This window comes from Eptatretus burgeri, chromosome 8 (assembly GCF_056783735.1).
Source record: "Eptatretus burgeri isolate ZD-2024b chromosome 8, Ebu_testis_v1, whole genome shotgun sequence".
NCBI classification, from domain to species: domain Eukaryota; kingdom Metazoa; phylum Chordata; class Myxini; order Myxiniformes; family Myxinidae; genus Eptatretus; species Eptatretus burgeri.
In genome coordinates, this window is record NC_140968.1 from 47,363,086 (window position 1) to 47,388,968 (window position 25,883).

Genomic DNA, 25,883 nt, shown 5'->3' on the forward strand with positions numbered 1-25,883 from the left:
ATATATATATATATATATATAAACATATATAAATATATACATATACCTATCTATACATATATACATATATAATTATATATATTTCCATATATATATATATATATATATATATATATATATATACATACACACACACACACACATATTTATGCATATGTTGGTGTTCGTCTTTCGGCTGCTCCCGTTAGGGGTCGCCACAGCGGATCATCCGTTATGATCCGCATAATGATTTGCCACAGGTTTTACGCCGGATGCCCTTCCTGACGCAACCCTGGTCGCCTCTTACGACACAGGGATAAGGATCGGGTTTTGCCATGATTCCAGGCTACCCTACACCCTCTCATAGCGTGGCCCGGCGCAGAGCTCCCATCCTCAAGCGATCCTCCAACCCAAGCCTCAGAGTAGCCGGATTACAGGCGCACGCCACTACGCCCGGTACACATATATATGCATATATACACATATAAATATATATACACATACACAGTATATATACATATTGTTACAAATTTGGAATTAGATTGCACCAACATACAGGTTCCTTTAGTCAGCGATGTCGATGAGTGTTTGTTCCCGAGATCGCTCACCTTTAATTGTTTAAATGTTCAGAAATTGATTCGATGCGCTGCAGATCGATTTAATAGTTAGGGAACGAACAATGGAGACATCTCTCCCTCTCTTCTGCGAAGAAGAAGAAGAACTCTGCCATCCTGTGATTCATGTCAACAACTCCCTCCCACCCGTGGCTGAGCGAGAGATGGATCACGGGGGCATGAGTCATGAGTCCCGCCGTGAGCGGGGGAAGGGCGGAAGAGGATAAGGAAGATATCCTTTCTTTGTTCATGTGCTGAGTTGGAGAAGGGAGTTGAGGGGAGTTGTTCAGCAGACCGTCGGGTCCTGCTTGGCTTGCGTTAGGGTTGAGGCCTTCGTAAGCTTTTTGCTTCGGCTGGCTCAGGGAGCTTCGGCTGCGGCCTGGCTCGGGAGGAGGCTTTTTGCTTTAGTGGTTCAGTGAGCTTCCACTTCTGCTTGGCTCGGGAGAGCTTTTTGCTTCGAGCTGCTTTGTTTTGGAAGGAAGTTGAGCCAGTCGCTCGCTCGAGCTGCGAGTGGTGGCTTCTTCTTCTTCTTGGTTCGTGGAGCTCTTTGTTCTCCATTTTGGTTCCCGGCTTGGTGCGACTCATCGGCCTCTTCTTGGAGGTGGTTCCTCGGGGAAGCGGCGCATCGACGGGAAGGATCGGTGCCTCGTCTGACCAGCACGTGTTGAGAAGCGCGGGAGGATTCGCGGGAGCTTGGGAAGGATTGCGGCTCACGGCGATTGGATCCAGCTCGCTCTCGCTGGAACCCGGGTTCGAACAACTTGAAGACCACACGAGGTGGAGAGGTTCGAGATAGGCTCTGGGTTTCAGCTCACCTGTCCTCCGAGCTGGAGCTCGTTATTAAAGACCTCTGCCACCATTTCTTGGGTGTGTGTGTGCGTACATGTGTCTGTGGGCCCGTCTAATAAGTAGGAACTGCTGTTTAGTGCAAGTGACTGTACATAATAAGTAGACGGTTGTAGTCTTTGTCTTGCTCACGTCTTGTCCATAACCCCATTCATTGCATGCTTGTATATATCTGCATTGCTTCTTTGATCGTATATGTGTGCAAATAAATGTCCTTGTGTGAATGTAAACCTGTTCGTTGTGTCCATTCCCTCATTGAACTGCCGTATTGAGATCGGAATAAATAGTTGGTTTCTTAATAACCGATAAGAAAATCGGGTCCGACGGGCTTGGCGATAATCCACTCAGCAATCGCAAACGGAGCGAGTGGCTTAAGAGGCTCGTTCCCGTACGAGTTCCGTCGAGGTGTAAATCCCCGGCATTTCTGTTTGCGAGCATACTAAGGTAAATCGATAGTTTGGCGATCGGACCCTGTCACACATGGACAGAAAAGCTGGCTTATCTACGGTGTGGTTAAAAACACACCCATGGCTAGTTTCCGGCGTTGATCCGGAAAGCCGCGACGAGATTGTCCGTTCGGTGGGCGAAGCGGCCGCTATTAGCTAAACGTGGTCGCTCGCACGCCGACGGGACATCTACAACAATATACAGTATATATACACATATGTACATATTGTTACGGTTGTGGAAATTCACAGAACACCATTCAGGCTTCCCAGAGGTCAGTTATGTCGATAAGTGTGTGTTCAGATTAGATTTCCCCACCGATGTCTCAGGGGTATTATTCCTGTAACAGGGCTGTGATCTTTGAGTCAGCCATTATTCTTTTGCTGTCTTTGTTTTGGAACAACCACATCTGAACAACTACAACCGCCTCTCAACAACCATGCTATCCCCACCACAGCACCAACCACGACATCTCCTCACCATCTCCTCAACAACATCTCCACAAACGCACAACATCACCTAACCTTCATCTCCATTGCGGCGCCATCTTTTCGCCAGCCACGGCGAATCCCAACGAACAACATCTCTGCCACCAGACGCGGGGACTCCCTCGTTGGGGCGGGAGCCGATGATTCCTGCAACGTCCGCGTGGTTGATGATTTCACCCACGTCCGCTCTCTCTCCGAGTTTCGCGAAGAGATCGGATTTAGAATCGCAAAAGGGGCAGAGCCAGCGGGGGTGAGAGGTGAGAGGTGAAAGATCAAACTCACTCACGGACCCCATATAAAGGCATGCTGAACGCCAAGCAAGCAGTCTGTCGGGGAGCTGCAGAGAGTGGAATACTGGAGTCGAGCTGGCGTCGAGTCAGAGGAAGCCAGCAGCCCACCAAGGTTCGAGTCCAGTGGAGGACAGTAGGAGCTCGGAGCGCAGCCAGCCTGCCGTGCAGAACTGCGAGTCAGTGGAGAAAGCCGGAGAGAGGTTGCCAACGCTGAGGAACGGGCGGGCTCTTAAAAGAGCATCAACTCTCGAAAGAGCACAGGCCCGTTCGTTCCTCGGAGGCGTCGTCGGCTAGACCCAAACCACCAGGCCGCACGGCGGGGCCTGGGCCAAGCAAGTCGTGCAGCGCCAACTGCCGTGTTGACGAAACGTCGAGGGTCCACCAGCGAGTCACCACGAAGGTGGCAGGTAAGCAGCACGGCCTCTCGGAGCTCTTGCAGTCTCCACAGCTCCGTGAACTATTAAAGGCCCACGAGGTCCAGTTCTGCCCTTTTCTTTCCTGGGGTTTTTCTTAGAATGAATGTCGTGGCGCCTTGTCCGTCAAGTAATGAACTGTTAAGTGATTGTGTACATAATAATAGAACGGTTGTAGTTCTTTGTCTTGCTCGTTCCTGTCTTGCTTTACTGACTGCATGATTGCATACGTGTTTGATTGCATACGTGTATGACTGCTTACGTGTGTACAAATAAATGTCATTGTGTGAATGCTCACCTGTTCGTTACGTCCTTTCCCTCAATTGAGCTGCCGTCATTGCGTTCGGGATATTAGCTGGCTTTTAAAGAGCCGATAAAGTAATCGGATCCGGCGGGGCTTGGCAATATACACCGCTCGGCAAATCGCAAATGGAGCGAGCTGCTTAAGCGGCTCGTTTCCAAGCAGGTCCCGTTGAGGTGTAAATCCCCGGCATTTCTGTCTGCGCGCATACTTAGGTAAATCGACAATTCGGCGATCGGACCCTGTTGCGTGTGGACAGAATAGTTGGCTGATTTACGGTGTGATTAAAAACACACCCGTAGCTGGATTTCGGCATTGATCCGAAAGCTGCGACGATGTTTGCCACGTCCGGTGGGCGCGCGGTGGCGATTAGTTAAAAGCGGTCGCTCGCACGCCGGAATGGTGAGAAACCACAACACTGGTGTCAGGAGTGGGATTCAAACCCCTCCGTCTCCACACTAAATTAATGGAAACGGATCAAGGGTGTGCGAGGCGACCCTCCGGTTCCATCAAATTCCGAGCGTGGAAATTTTTTATACCGATATGCAAAATGGCAGCGCAAGGCAAGCAGACGCAGGGTGGTTTAGGAATGTGTCTTGATATTGGATCTATGGCCCGGGACGGTTCTTTTTATAACCCCACCACGAATTGTAGTCAGTGGGGGCGCTCACCCTCATATACTGAGCATGAACTTTGCCGGCAAACAAACTCAAAGTTGCAAAATAGCGGCGCGGCCGCACCTCAGCACAACATGGAGCAGGTTGCTATTAATAGCACAATGAATGGCACGACACAAGGCGGGGGCTCCCAACCAACGATTCAAACCACGCGGTCATGGCAGGCGAGGCAGGCAAACATTGGTGGGCTTCGGGCACAATTGGAGGAAGAATGGGGAAAAAAGCTAGAAGAGGAAAAACGGAAACATGATTTGGAATTAAAAAAAAACTGAAGGAAGAGGTAAGATCAGGCAATCAGATAAGAGAAAGCCTAGAACGGAAGATAAAAAGAGGAGAGGAACATCTGGAGCAAAAGAAGGAAGAATTGTTGGAAAAGTCAAGACAGTTTGAAGAACTACAGGGAGAAATGAGGAACGTAGAGTGGAGTACCCATGAGTTGGAACAAGAGAAGAGTGAACTGAACGAAAGAATAGAGGAAGAGCAAATTAGTAATTCCCGGGATAGAGAGAACTTGGAAGAAGAATAGAAAACAAAGAATGAAAAAGGAAAAACGGAAATACGATTTGGAATTGAGACATCTGAAGGAAAAGGTAAGAGAAGGCAATCAGGAAAGAGAAAGCCTAGAATGGAAGATAGAAATAGAAAAGGAATGGCAGGAACACCTAAAGGAATACGGTAAGAAAATGGACGAAATGAGGAGGGAAGCATTGGAAAGTGGTGCGGAGATGAGGAAGAGAATGAATGAAATGAGGAAGGAAGCATGCACATTGAGAGAGGAATTATGGGGAAAATCTTCTGAGTTACAGAAACACCAAAGGAGAGAGAGAGAATTACAAAACGAACTGAGGATGTTAAGAGAGGAAAGAAAGAGAACGGAGAATGAAACTTTAAGGAACCACACTGTGCAGATCAAACAGCTAGAAGCCAAAGAAAGATTAAAGAAAGAGATGCAAGAAAGAGTAGTGAAAGAACAAGGAATGAAACAGGAAAGGGAGATTAACCAATTGAAGGAAACAACGAGATTGGAGAATGAAGAACATGACAGACAGTGGGATAGAAAACAAAAAGAACATGGATTTGAAATTGAACAATTAAAGGAAAAAGCAAGGTTGGAGTACGAGGAGAAAGTGAAAGAACAAAGAATGAAACAAAAAAATGAAGTCAACAAAATGAAGGAAATGATGAGATTGGAGAATGAAGAACATGAGAGACGGTGGGATAGAAAACACAAAGAAAACGAGTTGGAAATTAACCAACTCAAGGAGAGAGCAAAATTTGAGTCCACAGAGATGGAAAAGCTCCGGAAAGAAAAGGAACAGCTCAGGGGGCTCAGAGAGGAAGAACGACTCAAAAGGAGCCAGGAAGTAGAACAGCACAATAAGGTGGGATGTGTGGTATCACCACAGGGAGTAATGTTAGTGGTGCAGGACTTGATTGACACCACTCGTCGGATGAAGCAACAATTAGGGCAAACCCTGATAAAGGAGAAACAAATAATAATGGAGACGAGGGAAATAACAGAGACAACGAAGGAAATAGAAGTATTGCCAGAGACACGGGAGATAGACCGAGTCGAGACTGAATTAAATAGAACGAAGGAGGAAACAGAGACGAAGATCCAGGAAGAAACTAATGAAAGCGAGGAAGAAATGGAAATAATAAACGAGGAGACGCAGACGCAGGAATTAAAAGAAATAACAGAGACACGGGAGATAGAGGGTGAAGTGAATGAAACTAAAGACGAACACACACACACATGGAGGTAGTGGAGGACAATGGGGGTGGGGGGGAGCTGGCGGAATGAGTCGTGACCTGGTGCAAGCAGCCGGATAGCCTCCTTCAGGAACGGAGGAAGACGCTATGCTCCCTTGAAGCGGATGACGACCAGGTGGGTCCGGTCGAGCTTTGCGAGTTAGAGAGGGCGAGTGCTGTGGACGGGTGCACGCGAAGCTTGGGGGGTATGGAGGCCCTGGGACCCCTTGTGGAAGAGCGAACCCCCAGTGTGATTGTCCCGGTGTGTGTGTTTACGAGTGTGGCGGAATGCGTGCTGAAACGCGCGCATAGCGTGGGTGAAAGGCGGTGTATGAAAGAAACCGTGCGTGAGTGAAAGGCCTTGTGTAAGAGGAACCGCGTGTGTGAGAGCACGGCATAATAGGAAGATGACAGTCGGTATGTGGGAACACGCAACTGCGTGCCCGAGTGAAAGTGTCATGGCGAGGTGTGTGAGCGTCATAGCACGCAGGGGTGTGTGTGTGTATTGAATGGCGACAAGGACAGCACCAGACGAAGGACAAAGGCCGAGTAGCGGCCGTAGCTGTTTTGGGGACCGTGCCGGATTTGCATGCAGCGCGCGTGGGGTCCGTGCTGTGCTTCACACGATGCCACCGCGTGCGCGTCTGCGCGAGTGAAATCCGGTCCGGAAACGCACGCAGTGGATGTTAGCCGATCCCACGGACGGACAGAAGCTAGATTGGGATTGTGAATTTGGAGCGGATGGGTTCTCCAGGTGAGCGTGTGTGTAAAGCTCCGACGAGCAGAGCACATGTGCTCGCATGGGGAACCCCTCGAAACGCGAGGCTTGCTTGGGATGCGCAGGGTGACGTCGTGGCTGCATGGTTGGAAACCCGGCAGGAGGGGAATCCCTGCCGGATGTTACCTCCGAGAAGGGACGAGATGCGCGAACAGCTGCCATGACGTCATGGGGAAAGAGCGCAGGTTGCGAGTTGCCGCACTGGTGCATGCATAGAAAGAAAAAAAAGAGAGAGAAAAGCAAGCCTCGCCGTTTCGGGTAAACAGGATTCCTGGGTAAGGGGTGGAAGACCCCTTGCTTGGGCACAGGAATGGAACGAGTTAAAGGGATGGGTTAGTTGAGTTAGACCGGCTTCATGGGGCAGGGACAAGTCCTCATGGGGCCCGTGGAATGGATTAGTTAGAGGGATTGCAGTTTAGATTTAAGATGGGATTTTTGGATTTTTGAGACATGGACAGACTTTGTGTGTGTAGAGGGGACGTACCTTAGCTATGTAGTGTTAAAAGGATGTGCTATATTGTAAGGGATGACGAGGCAGCACGAGTTAGTTGAGGGATTTTAGTGAAGAAGAATGGTAGAGTTCAGCGATGGAATGAAATGAATGGAAACATGTTGAGTGAGTGAGGGCCAGCGGGCCTGAGTGTATGGAGCGAATGTGGTATGCATGGTGCGATGAGTGATTGGGGGGAGGAGTGATTCCCACTCAAGGGACCCCGGGGTCAGAGTAATGTGAGTTAGTGGGTTAGGCAAATTGACAAAATGGATGTCATTTTGCTGTTGGTGGGAATGTAGGCTCGAAACCCATTTGGAGGGGTGCAGGAGTCCTGTTGACGGCTGGGAGCGTGGCTGCGAATGGTGAGTATCGCTTAGTGGGTACCCCGGGCACCGGGCTAATCGGCCACGGTAGGCCAAGGGTCCAAGAGGGGCCGGGATAGCGAAGTGGGCACGGGTGGGCCCGCATGATGCGGGGCCCGTGGCGCCAATAGCCTCGTGGGCAGTGTCGTGGGCACGGGCACCTGGGGAAGAGGCCCGTGGCGTCAGCTTTCCCCGTGAGCATCGAGGAGGAGTAGCCAGGGAGGGCACTCCCCAGGTTTTAGGGAGCTGGTAGGCTCGGAGACAGTCGCGGGGCCCGGGGGTGCCATAGTTGAAGAATCGGCAGAGGGTAGTTCCTGCCAAGGGAGCCACGCGTCCCAGCCACGAGACCATGCAAGGGCACGAGACGAAAATTGGAGGGCAAGGCCCAAAATTATGAGGACACCAACACAGGCGACGGGAATCCTGGTTGGTAGAACCAATAGTTTAAGCGACAGGCGCTTTTGGAAAGCCACAGGGTAGTTAAAGGTTAATAAATGTTAGGGTAGATAGGGAAGTGTACCCCTCCGTAACCATCCATCCCTTCGCTCTCGTTGTGGGCCACTGGACTCACCGTAGTAAAGTAGATCGCTCAGATCTGAGGAGGCCATTCTGAGGCTTCATTGGGCCTCAAGACAGGACGCTAGCTCTCCCTTATTCCCCTCCAGGAAGGGAACATAGCGGTTGGGAGTAGGCTGGGTTACATGGTAGATTAGCCGGACAGAGACAATAAAGGGGGTTCGGGAGACGAATTATAATGGAGGAAATAAAAATAAAATAAAACAAAAAAAAAGTTGGGGCTAAATTATGTGTTTTGCAAACTGAGGGAGTGGGTATTGACAGAGACAGACAAAGGAGATAGGTTCGGAGGGAGACTGTAGGGTATGTCCGAGCCCGCCTTCAGACCAGTCGGCACCACCGCACTCCCTCCACACACCTCCTTGAATGAGACAAGAGGCCGGCCAGCTTCACCTGCCGGCCTGTGTTTTGCTACAGCGGCCTGTGCTGGACTTGCTTCGCCATGCTTATCTGCCTGCCTCTGCCTTGACCCCATGCATGCTAGCCCTTCTTGTTTGCATTGCCCCATTTCACCATCCATCACCATGTGCGCCAGGATCATCGCGCGAGCTGCAAGGAATGCCCTGTAGGCAGCCGCACCACAGGACTGCATTGAGCAGCCCGTGCACCGTGTTTTGTATCCATCCATCCATCTGCACACGGGGACTGCATTGATGCAGCCCATGCACCATTCATTTTTTTTGTGTTTGCTTGCGTCAGCGCCCATCCAGTGTTCTGCGGGGACTGCCCTGCAGGCAGCCGCACACGGGGACTGCATTTGTGCAGCCCATGCACCGTTTTGTGTTCACTGCGCTCATTTGAAGGGGGAGGCCTAAGACTGCATTGGGCAGCCGGCCACATGCCCGATTCAAACCTGCATTTGTTTCATGAGCCAGAGACTGCATTTGGCCAGCCTGGCTCCCTGCTTGAAAAATGGCCTGTGGGATGGCATATGGCATGCCGGGTTGGGGTGGGTTGCCTCCAGCAGCTGAAGACATAAAAAGGTTCAGTGACAGACAACGGGGCCTTTTGAACAGGCCCCGAAGACATCCGACCTTCAGCTGTGGGGGCACTCACCCTCAGAATACTGACGAACTTTGCCATGCCCTTCTTCCCCACAGAGTCCATCAGTCCTGGGCCATGGTTTAGTGTAAAATTTGTAAGTTAAGGTAAATTGTACTTGAGTTGCTCCCCCTGCATGTTTGTCATAGCGCCGGCAAATTAGATAAGTCGTCTGCATGAGTGAGTTTGTTTAGTTAGTAACTCAGCCCGTAGGTTATTTACTTTTGGGACACGGATACACCAAATGTTGCACTCAGGGATCCGAAGGGAAATCGTACGAGGGGAGAAGTTACACATGAAGGCACACGAAAATTTGACGACTCGGGACGAGTCTGTTAACAGGGGAGGGTGTAGTGTTACGGTTGTGGAAATTCACAGAACACCATTCAGGCTTCCCAGAGATCAGTTATGTCAGTAAGTGTGTGTTCAGATTACATTTGCCCACCAATGTCGAAAGGGAATTTATTCATGTAACCGGGCTGTGATCTTTGAGTCAGCCATTATTCTCTTGCTATCTTTGTTTTGGAACAACCACATTTGAACAACCACAACTGCCTCTCAACAACAACACCATCCCCACCACAGCGCCAACCACGACATCTCCTCACCATCTCCTCAACAACATCTCCACAAACGCACAACATCACCTGACCTTCATCTCCATTGCTCCGCCATCAATTCGCCAGCCACGGCGAATCCCAACGAACAACATCTCTGCCACCAGACGCGGGGACTCCCTCGTTGGGGTGGGAGCCGATGATTTCTGCAACGTCCGCGTGGTTGATGATTTCACCCACGTCCGCTCTCTCCGCGTTTCACGAAGAGATCGGATCAGAATCGCAAAAGGGGCGGAGCCAGCGGGGGGCGAGAGGTGAGAGGTGAGAGATCAAACTCACTCACGGACCCCATATAAAGGCACGCTGAACACCAAGCAAGCAGTCTGTCGGGGAGCTGCAGAGAGTGGAAGTCTGGAGTCGAGCTGGCGTCGAGTCGGAGGAAGCCAGCAGCCCGCCAAGGTTTGAGTCCAGTGGAGGGCAGTCGGAGCTCGGATCGCAGCCAGCCTGCCGTGCCACGCAGAACTGCGAGTCGGTGGAGAAAGCCGGAGAGAGGTCGCCAACGCTGAGGAACGGGTGGGCTCTTAAAAGAGCATCAACTCTCGAAAAAGCAAAGGCCCGTTCGTTCCTCTGAGGCGTCGTCGGCTTGGCCCGAACCAGCAGGCCGCACGGCGGGGCCAGGGCCAACCAAATCGCGCAGCGCCAACTGCCGTGTCGACGAAACGTCGAGGGTCAACCAGCGAGTCACCACAAAGGTGGCAGGTAACCAGCACAGCCTCTCGGAGCTCTTGCAGTCTCCACAGCTCCGTGAACTATTAAAGGCCCACGAGGTCTAGTTCTGCCCTTTTCTTTCCTGGGGATTTTCTTTGTATGAATGTCATGGCGCCTTGTCCGTCAAGTAATGAACTGTGAAGTGATTGTGTACATAATAATAGAACAGTTGTAGTTCTTTGTCTTGCTCGTTCCTGCATTGCTTTATTGACTACATGATTGAATACGTGTTTGATTGCATACGTGTATGACTGCTTATTTGTGGACAAATAAATGTCATTGTGTGAATGTTCACCTATTCGTTGCGTCCTTTCCCACAATTGAGCTGCCGTATTGTGTTCAGGATATTAGCTGGCTTTTCAAGAGCCGATAAAGTAATCGCATCCGGCGGGGCTTGGCGATATACACCACTCGGCAAATCGCAAACGGAGCGAGCTGCTTAAGCGGCTCGTTTCCAGGCAGGTCCCGTTGAGGTGTAAATCCCTGGCATTTCTGTCTGCGTGCATACTTGCGTAAATCGAGAATTCGGCGATCGGACCCTGTCGTGCGTGGACAGAATAGTTGGCTGATTTACGGTGTGATTAAAAACACACCCGTAGCTGGATTTTGGCGTTGATCAGAAAGCTGCGACTAGGTTTGCCACGTCCAGTGGGCGCGCGTGGCTATTAGTGAAAAGCGGTCGCTCGCACCCCGGAGTGGTGAGAAACAACAACAAAATATACATATATATATATATATATATATATATATATATATATATATATATATATATATATATATATATATATATATATATATATATATATATATATACACACATACACATACATACATTATAGAAGCCTTTTCAAGCCTGGTGTTGGTGCAGTGGTTTGGGCAGTGGCTTGGGATCCAAAAGGTCCTGAGTTCAAGCCCCGTTGGGCCACTGAATTAATACACCAGGAGGTTGACTCAGCCTGTCATCCTTCCGAGCTCGGCGAAGTGAGTACCAGTGTACTGGGCCCGGTGTATGCCCCTGGTAAAAATAGGTGTACCATATCCCTGTGTCATAAGAGTCGACCAGGGTTGCGTCAGGAAGGGCATCCGGCGTAAAAACTAAGTCAAATCACGATGCGGATCATATGGATGATCTACTGTAGTGACCCCTCACGGGAGCAGCCGAAAGAAGATATATATATATATATATATATATATATATATATATATATATATATATATGTATATATATATGTATATCAACCAGCAACACAGCACAGCCAAACAACCGATCGGACAAAGTCCGAGTAAACTCTACTCTCGTATTTTTTAACAAACAGGAAAGAGAGTCTTCCTCAGGCAACGTTTCTCTTGCGGTCCGCAAGCCTTCTCAAGCCAAGACCTTGTAATCTTTGTCTGTTTGACAGAGTCGCCAGACTGAATCCTCCTGATTGGAGGTGATGCTTTGTTGTTGGACATTATGTCCATTGGAGATCAGGGGAGTGCTCATCACACACCACATATTTCAATTTACCCACCAATCGCACCATGTGCCTTCTGGTTGAATGGTTTGCATTCGCGGGAAAAATCGTTTGGAATGGCAGACTGACAGTTGTTCTGTGCGGATTATGTGATTTTACCACGTGAGACATAATCCACGGTGATGCTCACCATAACAGCTAGGAGGTGTGATTGATGTTTGAACGACGAATGTGGTCATCATTGGTTAGATATTTATTGGTATGCCATCCTGAGGAAGACATATAAACCCCAAATCTGGATAGACAAATCCGTTTGATGTTCAACTGATGTTGACCATGTAATCTTTGTGTGTTTGACAGAGCCACAGGTTCATGACTTCTGAGTTGGAGGTGAAACTTTGGTGTAAGACTATGTCAAATGGAGATCAGGGGAGTGCTCATCAGACTCCACATATTTAGATTTACCAACCAATCACATCACCTGCCTTTTGGTTGAATGGTTTGCATTCGTGGAAACAATCATCTGGGTGGCAGACAGCTTGATTGTTCTTTGCGTATTATGCGGTTTTACCATGTGAGAAACAATCAGCCGCGATGCTCACCATAACAATCAGGAGGTGTGTCTGATATATAATTTAATGCTCCTTCAAAAAAAAAAAACTATTTCAAAATGTTTCCCAAAATTTGGTTGGAGCCATAGCCACAAAAGGTTAATCCTGCCCTGAAGGCATGAAGCTGAGATTGTGATATAGTTATGTCAATTGTACCCTTCAGGAATCAAGTGCTGCTATGCATGGCTGTGTGCCTCAGTGTCCACTCACACACACACAAAATATCTAACCCTGGGCAAGTTGTACAATTATGAAAGTCGTTAAGCGTTCATGTTCTCGTTTATACATTTGTGGAGAAATGTCTGAATATTTTTGTGGTTCTTACAAATATTAAAGCCTCATGGAAGAGGGAGGTGGCAGAGAGTAAAAGATAATTAACTGGTGGGGCAGTGGGACTAACTGGTGGATACAAGGGGGTGAACGAACAAGAGGAGGGAAGGAAACGTAGCAACCTGCAAACAGGTGGGGAGATGGGGGAAGACAGGTGCAGGGTAGGGGAGTGGTGTGTGTGTGTGTGTGTGTGTGTGTGTGTGTGTGTGTGTGTGTGTGTGTGTGTGTGTGTGTGTGTGTGTGTGTGTGTGTGTGTGTGTGTGTGTCGTTAATGAGGATGTAAAATCCAACATATTTAATATTGTACAGTACTTTTTCAATCAAAAGTACATTTTTTTCTGTGTTTTACGTGTCAAAAGGATATAGAAATGTTTCGTTTTGTGTATAAAATAACTATTAAATCCCTCAAGCTTGACTTTCACTGAGAGCATTAAAATGACACCAAATATCTTCAGTATTTTGTGTAAATCAGTTACACATTGCAATGTCAATTTAACACCAAAATAAAACGGGTCTCTCCATACCTAACTCTCCCCATATAAAACACTTTTGCAGCACATATACTGTACCTCATCCCACATAAACAATCTGGCAGCACATACTTCATTCCATAATATAAACAATGGAGTTGCACATATATATTCCCATATAAAACGGTGGAGCCACACATATATATTCCCATATAAAATGGTGGAGCCACAGATATGTATTCCCATATAAATGGTGGAGCCACAGATATGTATTCCCATATAAATGGTGGAGCCACAGATATGTATTCCCATATAAATGATGGAGCCACACATAACTATTCCCATATAAGCGGTGCAGCTGTAGATATCTATTCCCATATAAAATGGTGGAGCCACACACATCTATTCCCATATAAAATGGTGGAGCCACAGATATGTATTCCCATATAAATGATGGAGCCACACATAACTATTCCCATATAAGCGGTGCAGCTGTAGATATCTATTCCCATATAAAATGGTGGAGCCACACATATCTATTCCCATATAAAATGGTGGAGCCACAGATATGTATTCCCATATAAATGATGGAGCCACACAAAACTATTCCCATATAAGCGGTGCAGCCGCAGATATCTATTCCCATATAAACGGTGTAGCCGCACGCATCTATTCCCATGTAAAACGGTGGAGCCACACATAGCTTTTCCTATATAAACGATGTAGCCACACATACCTCTTCCCATATAAACGATGTAGCCACACATACCTCTTCCGATATAAATGTTCTCGCCGTGCATGACCATGCACTCGCCTTCATTGGTCAGTGCAGAGGAACGCAGTAAACTATTGCCAGCGGTAAAAACAAGTAAAATAACTAACTAGAATGGCACTCTGTGGATCCCATCCCTCCGCCATACTGAACAGGTTACATTTTGTATCCCAATGATAGGTCGGATCGAAATCCGGACCTTAACAAATATCAAATCTGCCTGTTCTCATCACCTAACCAACTCATCCACATAGTTTTGTGTTAACTTCTCCATATTATATATATATATATATATATATATATATATATATATATATATATATATATATATATATATATATATATATATATATATATATATCGTTTTTGGCCACATCTCTCAATGGTTAAGAATCACTTTTTTTTAAATAATAAATTCTCGGATCTTCACCAAAATTGAATCAATTCGTCCTTGTCACACGACCCTGTCCACCAAGTTTCACCCAAATCTGTACACAACTTTTTGAGATATCATGCCCACAGACAAAAAACCAAAACAAACAGACAAACGGGGTGAAAACATAACCTTCGTCTACCTTTGGTGGCAGATCTGCAGAGCCGCGTAGGGAACATTGCAATGACGTATAACATACACTGACCATCCCAAAATCGAGATTCCAGCTCAGGTATACAATACCTTTTTACACCTATGAGGCAACTTACACTTTGTATTTTTCTCATTACCAACTCACATACCTTAGCAAACTCAAAGTTACTAAACTTACACCTATTAATAAGACTATATAAGCCATACAAAAAGCATAACAGGTATGCGGACTATGGACGTGACAATTCAGGACCGTAGACAGCTCCGCTCGTTCTCTCACTCTGTCTGTTCCTCCTTTAACTCCTTTTCTGTCTCTCTATCCATCAGTCCCCCACATCCCCCCCCTCCAACACCCCCACTCACTCATTCCCATTTTTAAAGCCCCCACTCACCCCTTTGTTAAACCTTCCAAAGTCTCAAACGATCGACACATTGCAAAAGCCCTCACCCAATAGCAGCAGGCGGTGTGTGGTGCGATATGATTGCTTGTCTTTCTCTATTAGTTTTTCGATTCGCTTGTTCGCTTGCTTCCACGCCTTCTCGTCTTTCTTCTGCTCGTCCGACTTGCTGTCGAAGCAACCCATGTCGCTATACTGCGCCGAAACGCCCTGCCAGGCGGGGGGACAACGGCGTCCCTTCTCTCCGGACTGCAAGACCCTCCAGCTCGTGCCGACTCTCCGAGGAACAATGCGCGCACGCACGTGTGTCACCACGCGCTGTGTCGTGGAATGAGGGACCGGGTGGGTAAACCAGGTAGATCGGATGACACGGACACCGGGGATCGTACAAAAAGGTCAGAAACGTAGGAAGGGCAGTGAACTCAAAACAAGGTGACGAGAAACAGAGCAGCGAGCGTGGATAACATCGCAACGAGAGAGATTTAATGAGAGCTATCCCGGGAGAGAGAGGCGGGTGAGTGGGAGGTGCGAATTAAAGGAGATCAAATACACAGCGTTTACACTCCACTACTAGAGCCAGGTGAGCTGGGAGTCTTTTATGCTTCAACATGAGCCCATTCGATCTGCGAAAGCATCTTCCCACTGGCGCTCATGAAGTATAAACAAAGCCGAAAATACTGAGGTTCCTGAAGATTTTTTTTAATTTTAAGTAAAACAAATAAGAAATTATCTTAAACTCGGTGACAAGCACCTCAGGTTATATATATATATTTACATAAATATATATATATATATATATATATATATATATATATATATATACATATATATATATATATATACATATATACATATATACATATATATATATATATATATATATATATATATATATATATATATATATATATATATATATATATATATATATATATATATATATACACACCTGTTGAAAACAGAATTTATTGGTGATTTTCATACCAGGTGGTTTGTCAGTAAGGACAGGAGTTTGTAATTTCATCAGGGTGCCGGTGATGACTCGCCGAGTCATCATAGAAAAACTCTGACTGCGAGGGATCTTTAACACATACCAATGACCCGTGCTGGCAGACGAGTCTTCCGGATCAATATCCTTCCAAAGGACAGCACACATATTGATGCATCACCTGCATGCCGAACACCAAAATGGAAGTTTTATAGCTCGGCCAAGATTTAATCCGAGGCTAGCCAACTCAATGGAGTGGTGCACCAACCCGAAGAGCCTATCGTGCAGAATGACAGCATGTTCATAAAAATATTTTTTAACGTTGCTCTAACGCTGTGTAGTGTATACTATATTACACACACACACACACACACACACACACACACACACACACACACACACACACACACACACACACACACACACACACACACACACACACACACACACACACACACACACACACACACACACACACACTGGTAATAGGAGGCATTGCATCAGTGGCACAGCTGTCACCATAAATTGATGCAGCCAAGCAGCCACAATAAATAAATAAATCACCTTCCTCAGCCAACTTCTTCACAATTACTCCCACGTTCTTGTGGGGTTTAGCCAGGTGGAAGTTTGACTCAAGTCTTTCATGAAGTGGCTGGCTAGGCCTGTTGTTTGACTAAAGTTCGGGCAGGAATTTGAAATTTGTCCAACATGCCGGCAATAGCTTGCCTTCTCTTCGAGAAGGATGCTGTGGGATCTTGAACATCCACCAACTAACGCTGGCAGATGTGACTACCAGTTTAACATCCATCTGAGGGACATGACACATTGATGAACACCCTGCCTGTGAAACACTGGGATGACAGTTTATAGCTCGGTCAAGATTCAAAACCATGCTGGACTGCAAACCCATGCTTATGTGTAGCTCTTGGCCACACTGTCAACCCAATTTCACCAAGCTTAGGGATATTCTGTACTCTGCTTCACTGACATCCCTCCCTGGCTACTTCCTCTCCCATTTCAGATACTTTCCTTGGTGATGGAATCACCGTTTTCATTCAAGCCAGTGCTTTGTGCAGCCATCGTCGGTACTGGTATGCCTCTGGCTTCACACATCGCTCTGCAATAAACTTCTGTTGCTTGATGAGATATACCATCTTCCCAGCTACTGTTCTTTGGCATAGAGATCACCAGAACATTGTCTTCTTCCTTTGGACTGATTACAGCTGCATGGGACAACCCTTGGTACAGGCCTTGCTCAGTGAAAATGTTCCTTAAAAAAAAATATATGTATATATATATATATATATATATATATATATATATATATATATATATATATATATATATATATATATATATATATATATATATATATATATATATATATACATACATACATTTACATCAATAAATTCTTATTATTATTCTTCTTCTTGCTGATGGCAGCTTGGCTGCCAGGTAGCTCTCATTTTGTTGGGGTGCAGCTGTGCCGCTGATGCTGTGCCCTATACCCGTACACTGGTACTCATTTTGCCAAACTCGGAAGGATGACAGGCTGAGTCAACCCCACCTGGTGTTAACTCACTTGCCAACGGGGCACGAAATCAGGAGCCGAAGATCCCAAGCCAGCCACCCGGACCACGAAGCCAACACCAGGCTTGGTAAATTCATTTTCTAAGGCTTCAGTGGAGTAATCGTCAGAGCATCTGCTCTGAGTCTGGGAGGTAGGCATGAACCCCGGCCGAGTCGCACCAAAGACTTTTAAAACGGTACGTGTTGCTTCCTTGCTTGACCCTCAGCATTTAAAACGGATCGGGCACACACATTGATGCCTCACCTGCATGTGAAACACCGATATGACAGTTTATAGCTGGCACGAGATTCAAACCCAGGATAGACAACTTGCAGGTGAGTGTGCATACCTTGAGGCAATCCTGCCACCCATCTTCATCAGCCAACCTTTCTGCTTATATATGGCACAATTTTTAAAAAAATTTTAAAAAAAAATCACTTCTGCTTTTCTGCAAAGCTTATAGGCCGGGGGCCAGTGGGATCTACCTTGCACCCCCCCGCGACAATTTTTCACTGATACCACAGTGTTCATATATATTCCAAGTATCAGAAAAGAGATGTTCCCAGAAAAATAACTCATTTGCACTATGCTTTATTCAGCTGTTTCCATGGCAACCAATCAAAAATAGACGAATCTCACAAAGATCGGCAAAATGTCAATTTCTCTGTCAAATATAAACATGCAAAATTGGTGTCAAATTAAAGCTTATACATTTACGTATTAAAATGTATTTTGTTTATGCTAATTAGCGCATTTACATATTAATTAAATTTGACTTGAAGACAATAATTCCCACAAAAATGCAAGAATTTCCATTTTCTTTCCTTGTAATTACCACACACATCAGTTTTTTGTAAAAAAAAAAAACATTACTTAAGTGTTGCCAGATACAAGCCAGGTTGGCAAAAAATATATTAAAATTTTAGAATTTTTTTAAGTCGGCTAATTAGCATAAAATACAAAGCACAATGAATCATTCGAAAATCATGCGAAATCAGATTAATCAATAGTATTAATAACCTGGGCCTGATATAATACATAGCTGCGACTTATGATGTCTGTTGGTGTTTAAGGGAAACATAACTATTTTCTGTTTGAGTAAAAGTAGTGGAAATAATTTTAAATGCATTGATATGCTAATTAGGGTCCGTCATTATGGAAATTCTCATTTTCGTAAATATCTCAACTTCGGGTGCATGGAAATTTGTAAATGAGGAATCCACACATATGTTTGGAGGGTCAAGGAATAGAGTGAACATATATCCTTTGTTGTCAGAGATGTAGAATAATGTTTGGATAGCTTAATTACATGCAAAAATGGAAACGGCTTAATGAAGCATAGTGCAAATGAGTTATTTTTCTGGGAACATCTTTTTTCTGATACTTGGGATATATAAGTACACTGTGTTATCGGTGAAAAATTGTCGCAGTGGGAGGGGGGGGTGCAAGGTAGATCCCACTGGCCTCCGGCCTATTATTGTTGTTTGCTTTGGTTCGAACAACCATTTAAAATGAGTGAAATGAAACATTTTGAAAGTTTTGAATTATTCTCATTCAGATTTCAACATCACCGCAATGCATATTGTTAAGTTGTTTAAACTTTGTATATCGGGTTTTTTCCATCAGTCAGAATGATTCGTTACATTACTTGTCTGCACATGTGCTGTTTAAATTAATAACACATCATTATCGATCGGCATATGTCCAATCTATGAATCGCTATTGAAATTGATTTCTCTAACGTCACCTTCATCAACCATCCTTGCTGCTTATGTCTGCATATGATGCAAGCAAAAGCACTTCCACTTCACTGTGAAGGCCAGTGTTGGATTCTTTGGTTTAAACCTTGGCTTAAAATGAGTGAAATGAAACATTTTGAATTATTTTTACTCACATTTCAACCTACCGTAACATGTACTGTTCAGTTGTTTAAACTTTCTTTACATAAGAAAATGATTTGTTATACCGGTTACAACCAGGGGTGCAAAATGATACACATTTTCATCGAGAGAATTGCGGTGTCTCCCTTCCACCTTGAACCCCTTCTCCCAGATATGATTCCCTGACAAAAAGTTAGGGTACCCCAAGGCAACATGCAAAATTTTGTTGAGTAGTTTTTTTTGTTTTTGAAGCTTACAAGCATTGCAGCAAGGGTGTGATGGGCTCTAGGGTCTCTTGGCCTGAGCCAGGTTTCAGGGTTTGGACTGCAGGGTTGAGCTTGGTGGAGGGGTGTTCGTTTGTCTGGTTCGTGCACTCTTTGGCACGTCGGGTGTCTCCGGGTGGTTTGTGGCCTCCTCGGAGAGATCCATTTCCAGAGCGGGTAAACATGGTGGCAGCCTCAGTTCAAGTTGCATATCTCAAGGAAAGCCCACGTTATAATCTCCTTTAAAATGTTACGTGCTGTTTGAAAGTGATGGGTGGTTTTGCTATAATGTTTGAACGTGCTGTTTTAATGTACCCCATTTCGTTCAATCCTACACTAATGCCGGAAAACGGGACCATGCTCCCCCCCCCCCCATTTTCCCTTCAAGTCCCACTACCAAATGCAAGTCTAAAACACCCCCTTCCCTTCCCTACTTCCCCCCCTTTGCTCCCCCATCCTCTTCACTTGCAACCCTCCTCGCACCCCTACATCCTGGAGTGCATAGCGACATTATGGTGAAGTGTGGCTCTCCCCCCCCGTCCCCATCCCCTTTCCTCACTCTCCACTCCCAGCTCCCCCCTTTCTTGACCCTCCTCACTCTCCCTCCCCTCCTCTCCTTTCCTTTCACCCCCTCCCCTCCCTCCTCAGAATTCTGAAGGAGGAAGTGAAAATATACCTGTATCACATACAGGTGAAGCAAAATTGATCAGACAATGATAAACAACTTTTTGTGAGGATGTGTGAATGGTTTGAGGAAAAAAAAATGTCTCGGGATCCAAATTTTCTGAATGATGTGTGGTTTTCTGACGATGCCCACTTTCTTTTAAGTGGTCTTGTTCACTCTAAAAATGTGTTCTGGGGTTCTAGTTCTCATGATGAAGTTTCTGAAAGGCCGTTGCCCAGCCAGAAATGCACTGCATGGGTTGCCATAAACTAATCTGGCATCATTGAGCCTTTCTGGTTTCAAGATGAAGAAGACAAATTGGTAACCATAACCACTGAATGGGACTTGAAAGCTATTCATAAGTTCTGGGTTGCATTAGTGAGGAAGCGCCACATCGACAGGGCTGTGCAATGGTTTCAGCAAGATGGGGCCATGCCGCGCACTTACAACAGATTGATAAAATGGCTACAACAGAAATTCAGTGATTGATTCATCTCTCAAAGGACAGATATTGAAAGGGCACCCCATTCTCCAGACCTCAACACACCTGACTTCTATCTTTGGGGTTACTGGGAGGATAGAGTGTACCAGGGCAGACAGGCTATTGACGACCTCAAAAATGCAATTGCCACCAACATCAAAGCTATTCCGTTTCAGGAATGCAACCAAGTTATCGACACCTTCACCAGGAGGATCCATTTGTGCCTGCTGCAGCAGGGCAGCCACTTAGAACAAGAGTGGGCCCGTTGGTCCGCTGGACCAAATTTTCATTGGCCTTCACAGCCTTGTTGCATACCTGCCTGCTGTACTGCTTGAGCATTAGCTTGCCTTTCACCAAGCCCAGATGTGCTTGGGGGCAGCAGGGGGATTATACGTTCGTTATTATTATTGCCATATGATACTACTATTCATATGATGATAGTTGTAAATATTATTGGTGTTAATTAAGAAATGCTTTGTTGCAATGTTATCATTGTTTTTGTTATATATTTACCCTCGCCAGGGGATAGGGTATTGCATTTGGGTCTGTTTGTTTGTCCGCACAGAACTTTCGTGTTTTTCTCTGCAACCGCTTGTCGGATTGAGACTACATTTTCACGATTGCTGCGAATACTCATGTAGAATGTTTTAATGATAATTATGACGTCGTAGGTCACGTTGTGTGGCAGCCATATTGGAAAAACGGGAAAAAAAAAACTTTGGACCTCAATCTCTGAAACTGCACCAAAGGAAAAATTGAAACTTGGCACATAGCAAGTACTCCTCATGGGGAATAAGTTTTTGTTTTTTTTGATGATGTCACTGATGCCCTCATTATGATGTCATAATTGCATATTTAGAATGTCACATCCGATCAGTATGAAAAATTTTGAGGGTCATCTCGGGATAAAATGATCAACAGAAGAAAAAAAAATCATGACGTCATCGGTCATGTGATTCAGCAGCCATATTGTTTTTTTTTATTTAAAAACCTTCAAAGACCTTTTTCTCTGAAGTGACTGAACAGATCAAGGTGAAACTTTACACGTATGACCGACTGTCCATGAGGAACAAAAGATTCACACATATGATATCATAGGTCCCATGGTTTGCAGCCATATTGGATTTACCCTAAAACCTATTTTTATTAAAAATACACCACGCAAAAGAAGTCCTGGTGAGGGTCTGCAATCTCTGATTGCTCTTTTTCTTGTTTTGTTGATTGAACATTTGATTTGAATTCATCCATTTAATCGACAAGGAAATACAAAGTCCTTCAGTTCATTTATTTTTATTGTTTGTAATTAGAATGCCATGCTGTGGTAGGACAAATAAAGCTGCTTAATATACCTTAACATAGCGTGCGTTTAAATCATGGGAATTCTAATGGATTTTTGGTAGGATAGTGAAGCCTTAAAGGGTCTACAGGATCTACAAAGTCTTAGGGGTATTTGGAACTTTTGGGTCCTCGGGAACTTTTGGGACCTCGGGGGCTTTTGGGACCTCCGGGTCTTGGGGGTCTCAAAGGGTCTTCAAAATTTGAAGGGGTCTCAGCAGTCTAAAGGGTCAAAAGGTACATTGGGTCCTCATGGACTTTTGGTAATTTTGGGTCCTGGGTTTTCAAAGTTCAAATGGGGTCTTAGCAGTCTAAAGAGTCAAAAGGTGCATTCGTTCCTCAGGGACCGTTTGGGACTTTGGACACTTTTGGATCATTGGGGACTTCAGTGTCTTTAGGGTCTTCAAAGTTCGAAGGGGTTTCAGCAGTCTAAAGGGTCAAAAGGTACATTGGATCCTCGGGGACTTTTTGTCTTTTGGGTCTTTTTGGTCCTCAGGGATTTTTGGGACCTTTGGGTCTTTGAGGACTTTTGGATCCTCGGGGACTTCAGGGTCTTCAAAGTTCAAAGGGGTTTCAGCAGTCTAAAGGGTCAAAAAGGTACATTCCAATCGTGTGTAATTAATGAACAAGTCTGAAGACGACGATGGTTCACGAGCGGTATTTGACGATGTAGATTGTTTCAGAAGTCAAGGATGAGACAATGTGATAATTTTTGACCAAGTTATAAAATATGATCAACATGATGTGGTACGAGTGACAGGTTATTAGCTGCAAAATGTCAAAAACCCGGTTTCGTTCAACAACTTAAAAAATTTGACCTTTGCATAACCTTTAAAGGTCACAAAACAATGTTGTGGACATTAAAATAAGGAAACAGGATACGTGCTTTAGCTTATTGGAGTTAGTTCGTCGAAGAAGTTCGAAAACCCGGTTCGATTCCCACAACTTTGAAAATTTGACCTTTGTGACCTTTAAAGGTCAAAGGTCAAGGATTATGACCTTTGGTGCAAAACTTCCTCTGGAACATTCCAGGAACAATATTACGTCATATAGGCTATATGGCATTTCGCACTCATCGGATTATCCATACTTTGATGAAATCAGCGTAAAAACAAACTTGAAGGGGGCGCCCCTCGGAGAAGAGAAATTGTCAAAATTCGCAATTTTCTAAGTTTGTGACCTTGTGACCTTGACCTTGGGACGAAAATGAAAAAAAAAAAATCGAGCTCCGTGGGGCTATGCAGGTGGCATTGGGCTAACCAAATACCGAAAACCCCTGCCAGATTCGACAAACCCCAAGGAGAAGATGCAAATTGAAATCAGCTACCGCCTAAAAACACATTTTTTGGGCGTGGCTCCGCCCATAATGGGTGCACCATGCCCATTCTCAGGAAAACACAACTCGATCATGATATAAACCTCCCACCAAAATTTCATCAGGATCGGATCAAAACCCACGGAGCTATGCTCGGGACAGACAGACAGACAGACAGACAGACAGACAGACATACAGACACAACAATAACGAATATAGTGGTAACTTATTTTTTTCGTGAAAATATTTTTTCGTGAACCAATAGACGTACGTAATTAAGACAAAAAGTATCTCTCTCTCTCTCTCTCACTCTCACACACACACACCCACACACACACACACACACACACACACACACACACACACACACACACACACACACACACACACACACACACACACACACACACACACACACACACACACACACACACACACACACACACACACACACACACACACACACACACACACACACACACACACACCGAGACCTGGGACAGGAGTATTCAAAACCACAGCTCATACGTACATGAGGCGACCTTTGCACCCCACCGGTTGGCTCTGAATCTGATTCGTTCATGTCACAGTCTCCTCAACAGGGGGGAAAGGTGGGGGACCAGATAAGAGGAGGGGTTCAGGGAGAGAGAGATAGAGTGGAGAGAGAGGAGGGCAGACGGGAGGGGTCAGGAACGGAAAGAGAGATAGGGCTGGGAGAGAGGGTGTAGGGTTGGGAGGGAGAAGGGTGAGGGATTCAGGCAGATTTGATGCCCAGTTTATCGTCTATCCGAGAGACGACACACACAGTGATGAATCATCCAGCCTGCCTGTGAAACACCAGGAGGACAGTTTAGAGCTGGGTTGAAATTCAAATCCAGGCTACACAGAGTGAGCATGATACCTCTCGGCTTTCCTGCCGTGATGTGGTGATTCCTTACTTCAGAATTAAAAAGTTTTTTTTGTTATTGTGATCATGTAATTTATTTTGCCTTCTGACCTCCAGTGCAGAACCACTGTATCGCAATTGAAGGTTGAAGAATGCGCCAAGTGGCTTCACCATGCAATGCACGAAACATTTGAAGAAACATTTAATTACCTCTGCCACAGAAGGTAAAGGAGATTTTGTTTTCACCTCTTTCTGTCTGTTTGTTTGTTTGTTTGTTTGTTTGTGTGCAGGATATCTCAAAAAATTTTGGACTGATCCGGATGAAATTTTGTGGACAGCTTCGGTGTGTGACAAGAACGAACTGGTTAGATATTGGTGAAGATCCAGATCCGAATCCGGATCTGACCATTAGAATTTTTCAAGTGATTCTTCACCATTTAGATATCGGGCCAAAAACGATATGTAGCATGATATCTCAAAAAGTTGTGGATGGATTCGGATTAAACTTGGTGGACATTTTGAGTGTGTGTGACAAGGAAGAATTGATTCAATTTTAGTGAAGATCGGAATCCGGATACAGATATGAGAATTATTTCATTTATTAAAAGTGTTTCTTCACCATTGAGAAATGGGCAAAAAACGACATCGCACTGTTGTGGTTGAGGAAATTCGCAAACCACCATTCAGGTCCCGTAGGTGAGATATCTCCGTAAGTACATGTGTAGTTAGCCCCAAACCCGTTGTTTAGAGGGAATAAATGTGATTCATTCGAGCTGCGACCCTTTAAGATTGCCGTTTTTCTGTTCTATCTTTATTTGGAACCAACCACGTCTTAACCGCAATCACACAACAACCACCAACCGCAACGCCGCTTCACAACAACAACAACAACGCCAACAGCCACGACCTTTACCTTCACAACTCGCTCCCGCAAACATCGCATCACCACCATTCCAAGCGTCACTGTGGCCATGGACCACCACTTTAAATCCTCCACCACCTTCGCCTCTCCTTCTGCGGCCATTCCCGCACCACTTGTGAACGCCGAGCGTCAGGCTGTCCTGGCCTCGTGCGGGACGCGCGCCGAGCCGCGGGTGCAAAAAGCGGCCTTTCTGAGGAGAAGTCGGATCAGGAATGATACACGCCCACTTCTGATCCGTCCAATCAGCAAGCGCGGGGCGGTTTGGCCCCGCCTCCAGGCGCGTCGGAGTAGAATCGATATATGCAAATTCGAGGATCAGGGGATATTCACGCCCCTTTTTCTCCGTCCAATGGGCGAGCGTGGCTCCACCCCCGAGCTCGTTCTGATCCAGAAATTTGCATATGGGTTCTCCTGCCGTACTATAAAGCGCCGAGCGCAGGGCGAATTTAGTCAGTTTTGGGCTCGGGCGAGTTGGAGAAGTGTGGCAGCGGGAGAGTTTTTCGGTCAAGGGAGTTGGAGAAGTGTCAAGGCGAGTTGGAGAAGTGTGGCAGCGGCAGAATGTGGCAGCAG

The 25,883-nt window shown here is 45.7% G+C and overlaps 1 protein-coding gene across 4 annotated transcripts in view; it reads right to left on the minus strand.

Annotated features, from left to right (window-relative positions):
• Positions 1 to 25,883, minus strand: part of LOC147021673 (guanine nucleotide-binding protein G(olf) subunit alpha-like) — a 191,455-nt gene that overhangs the window by 121,956 nt on the left and 43,616 nt on the right. For 2 of the 4 annotated variants that reach the window (XM_085891902.1, XM_085891901.1), the window contains exon 1: positions 15,057 to 15,466. The exons of the other annotated variants lie outside the window; for them this stretch is intronic. In XM_085891902.1, coding sequence (XP_085748028.1) covers positions 15,057 to 15,192 — 136 coding nt within the window. In that variant the 5' untranslated portion in view covers positions 15,193 to 15,466. Of the gene's footprint in view, positions 1 to 15,056; positions 15,467 to 25,883 lie in introns of those variants that run through there. 4 annotated transcript variants of the gene reach the window in all.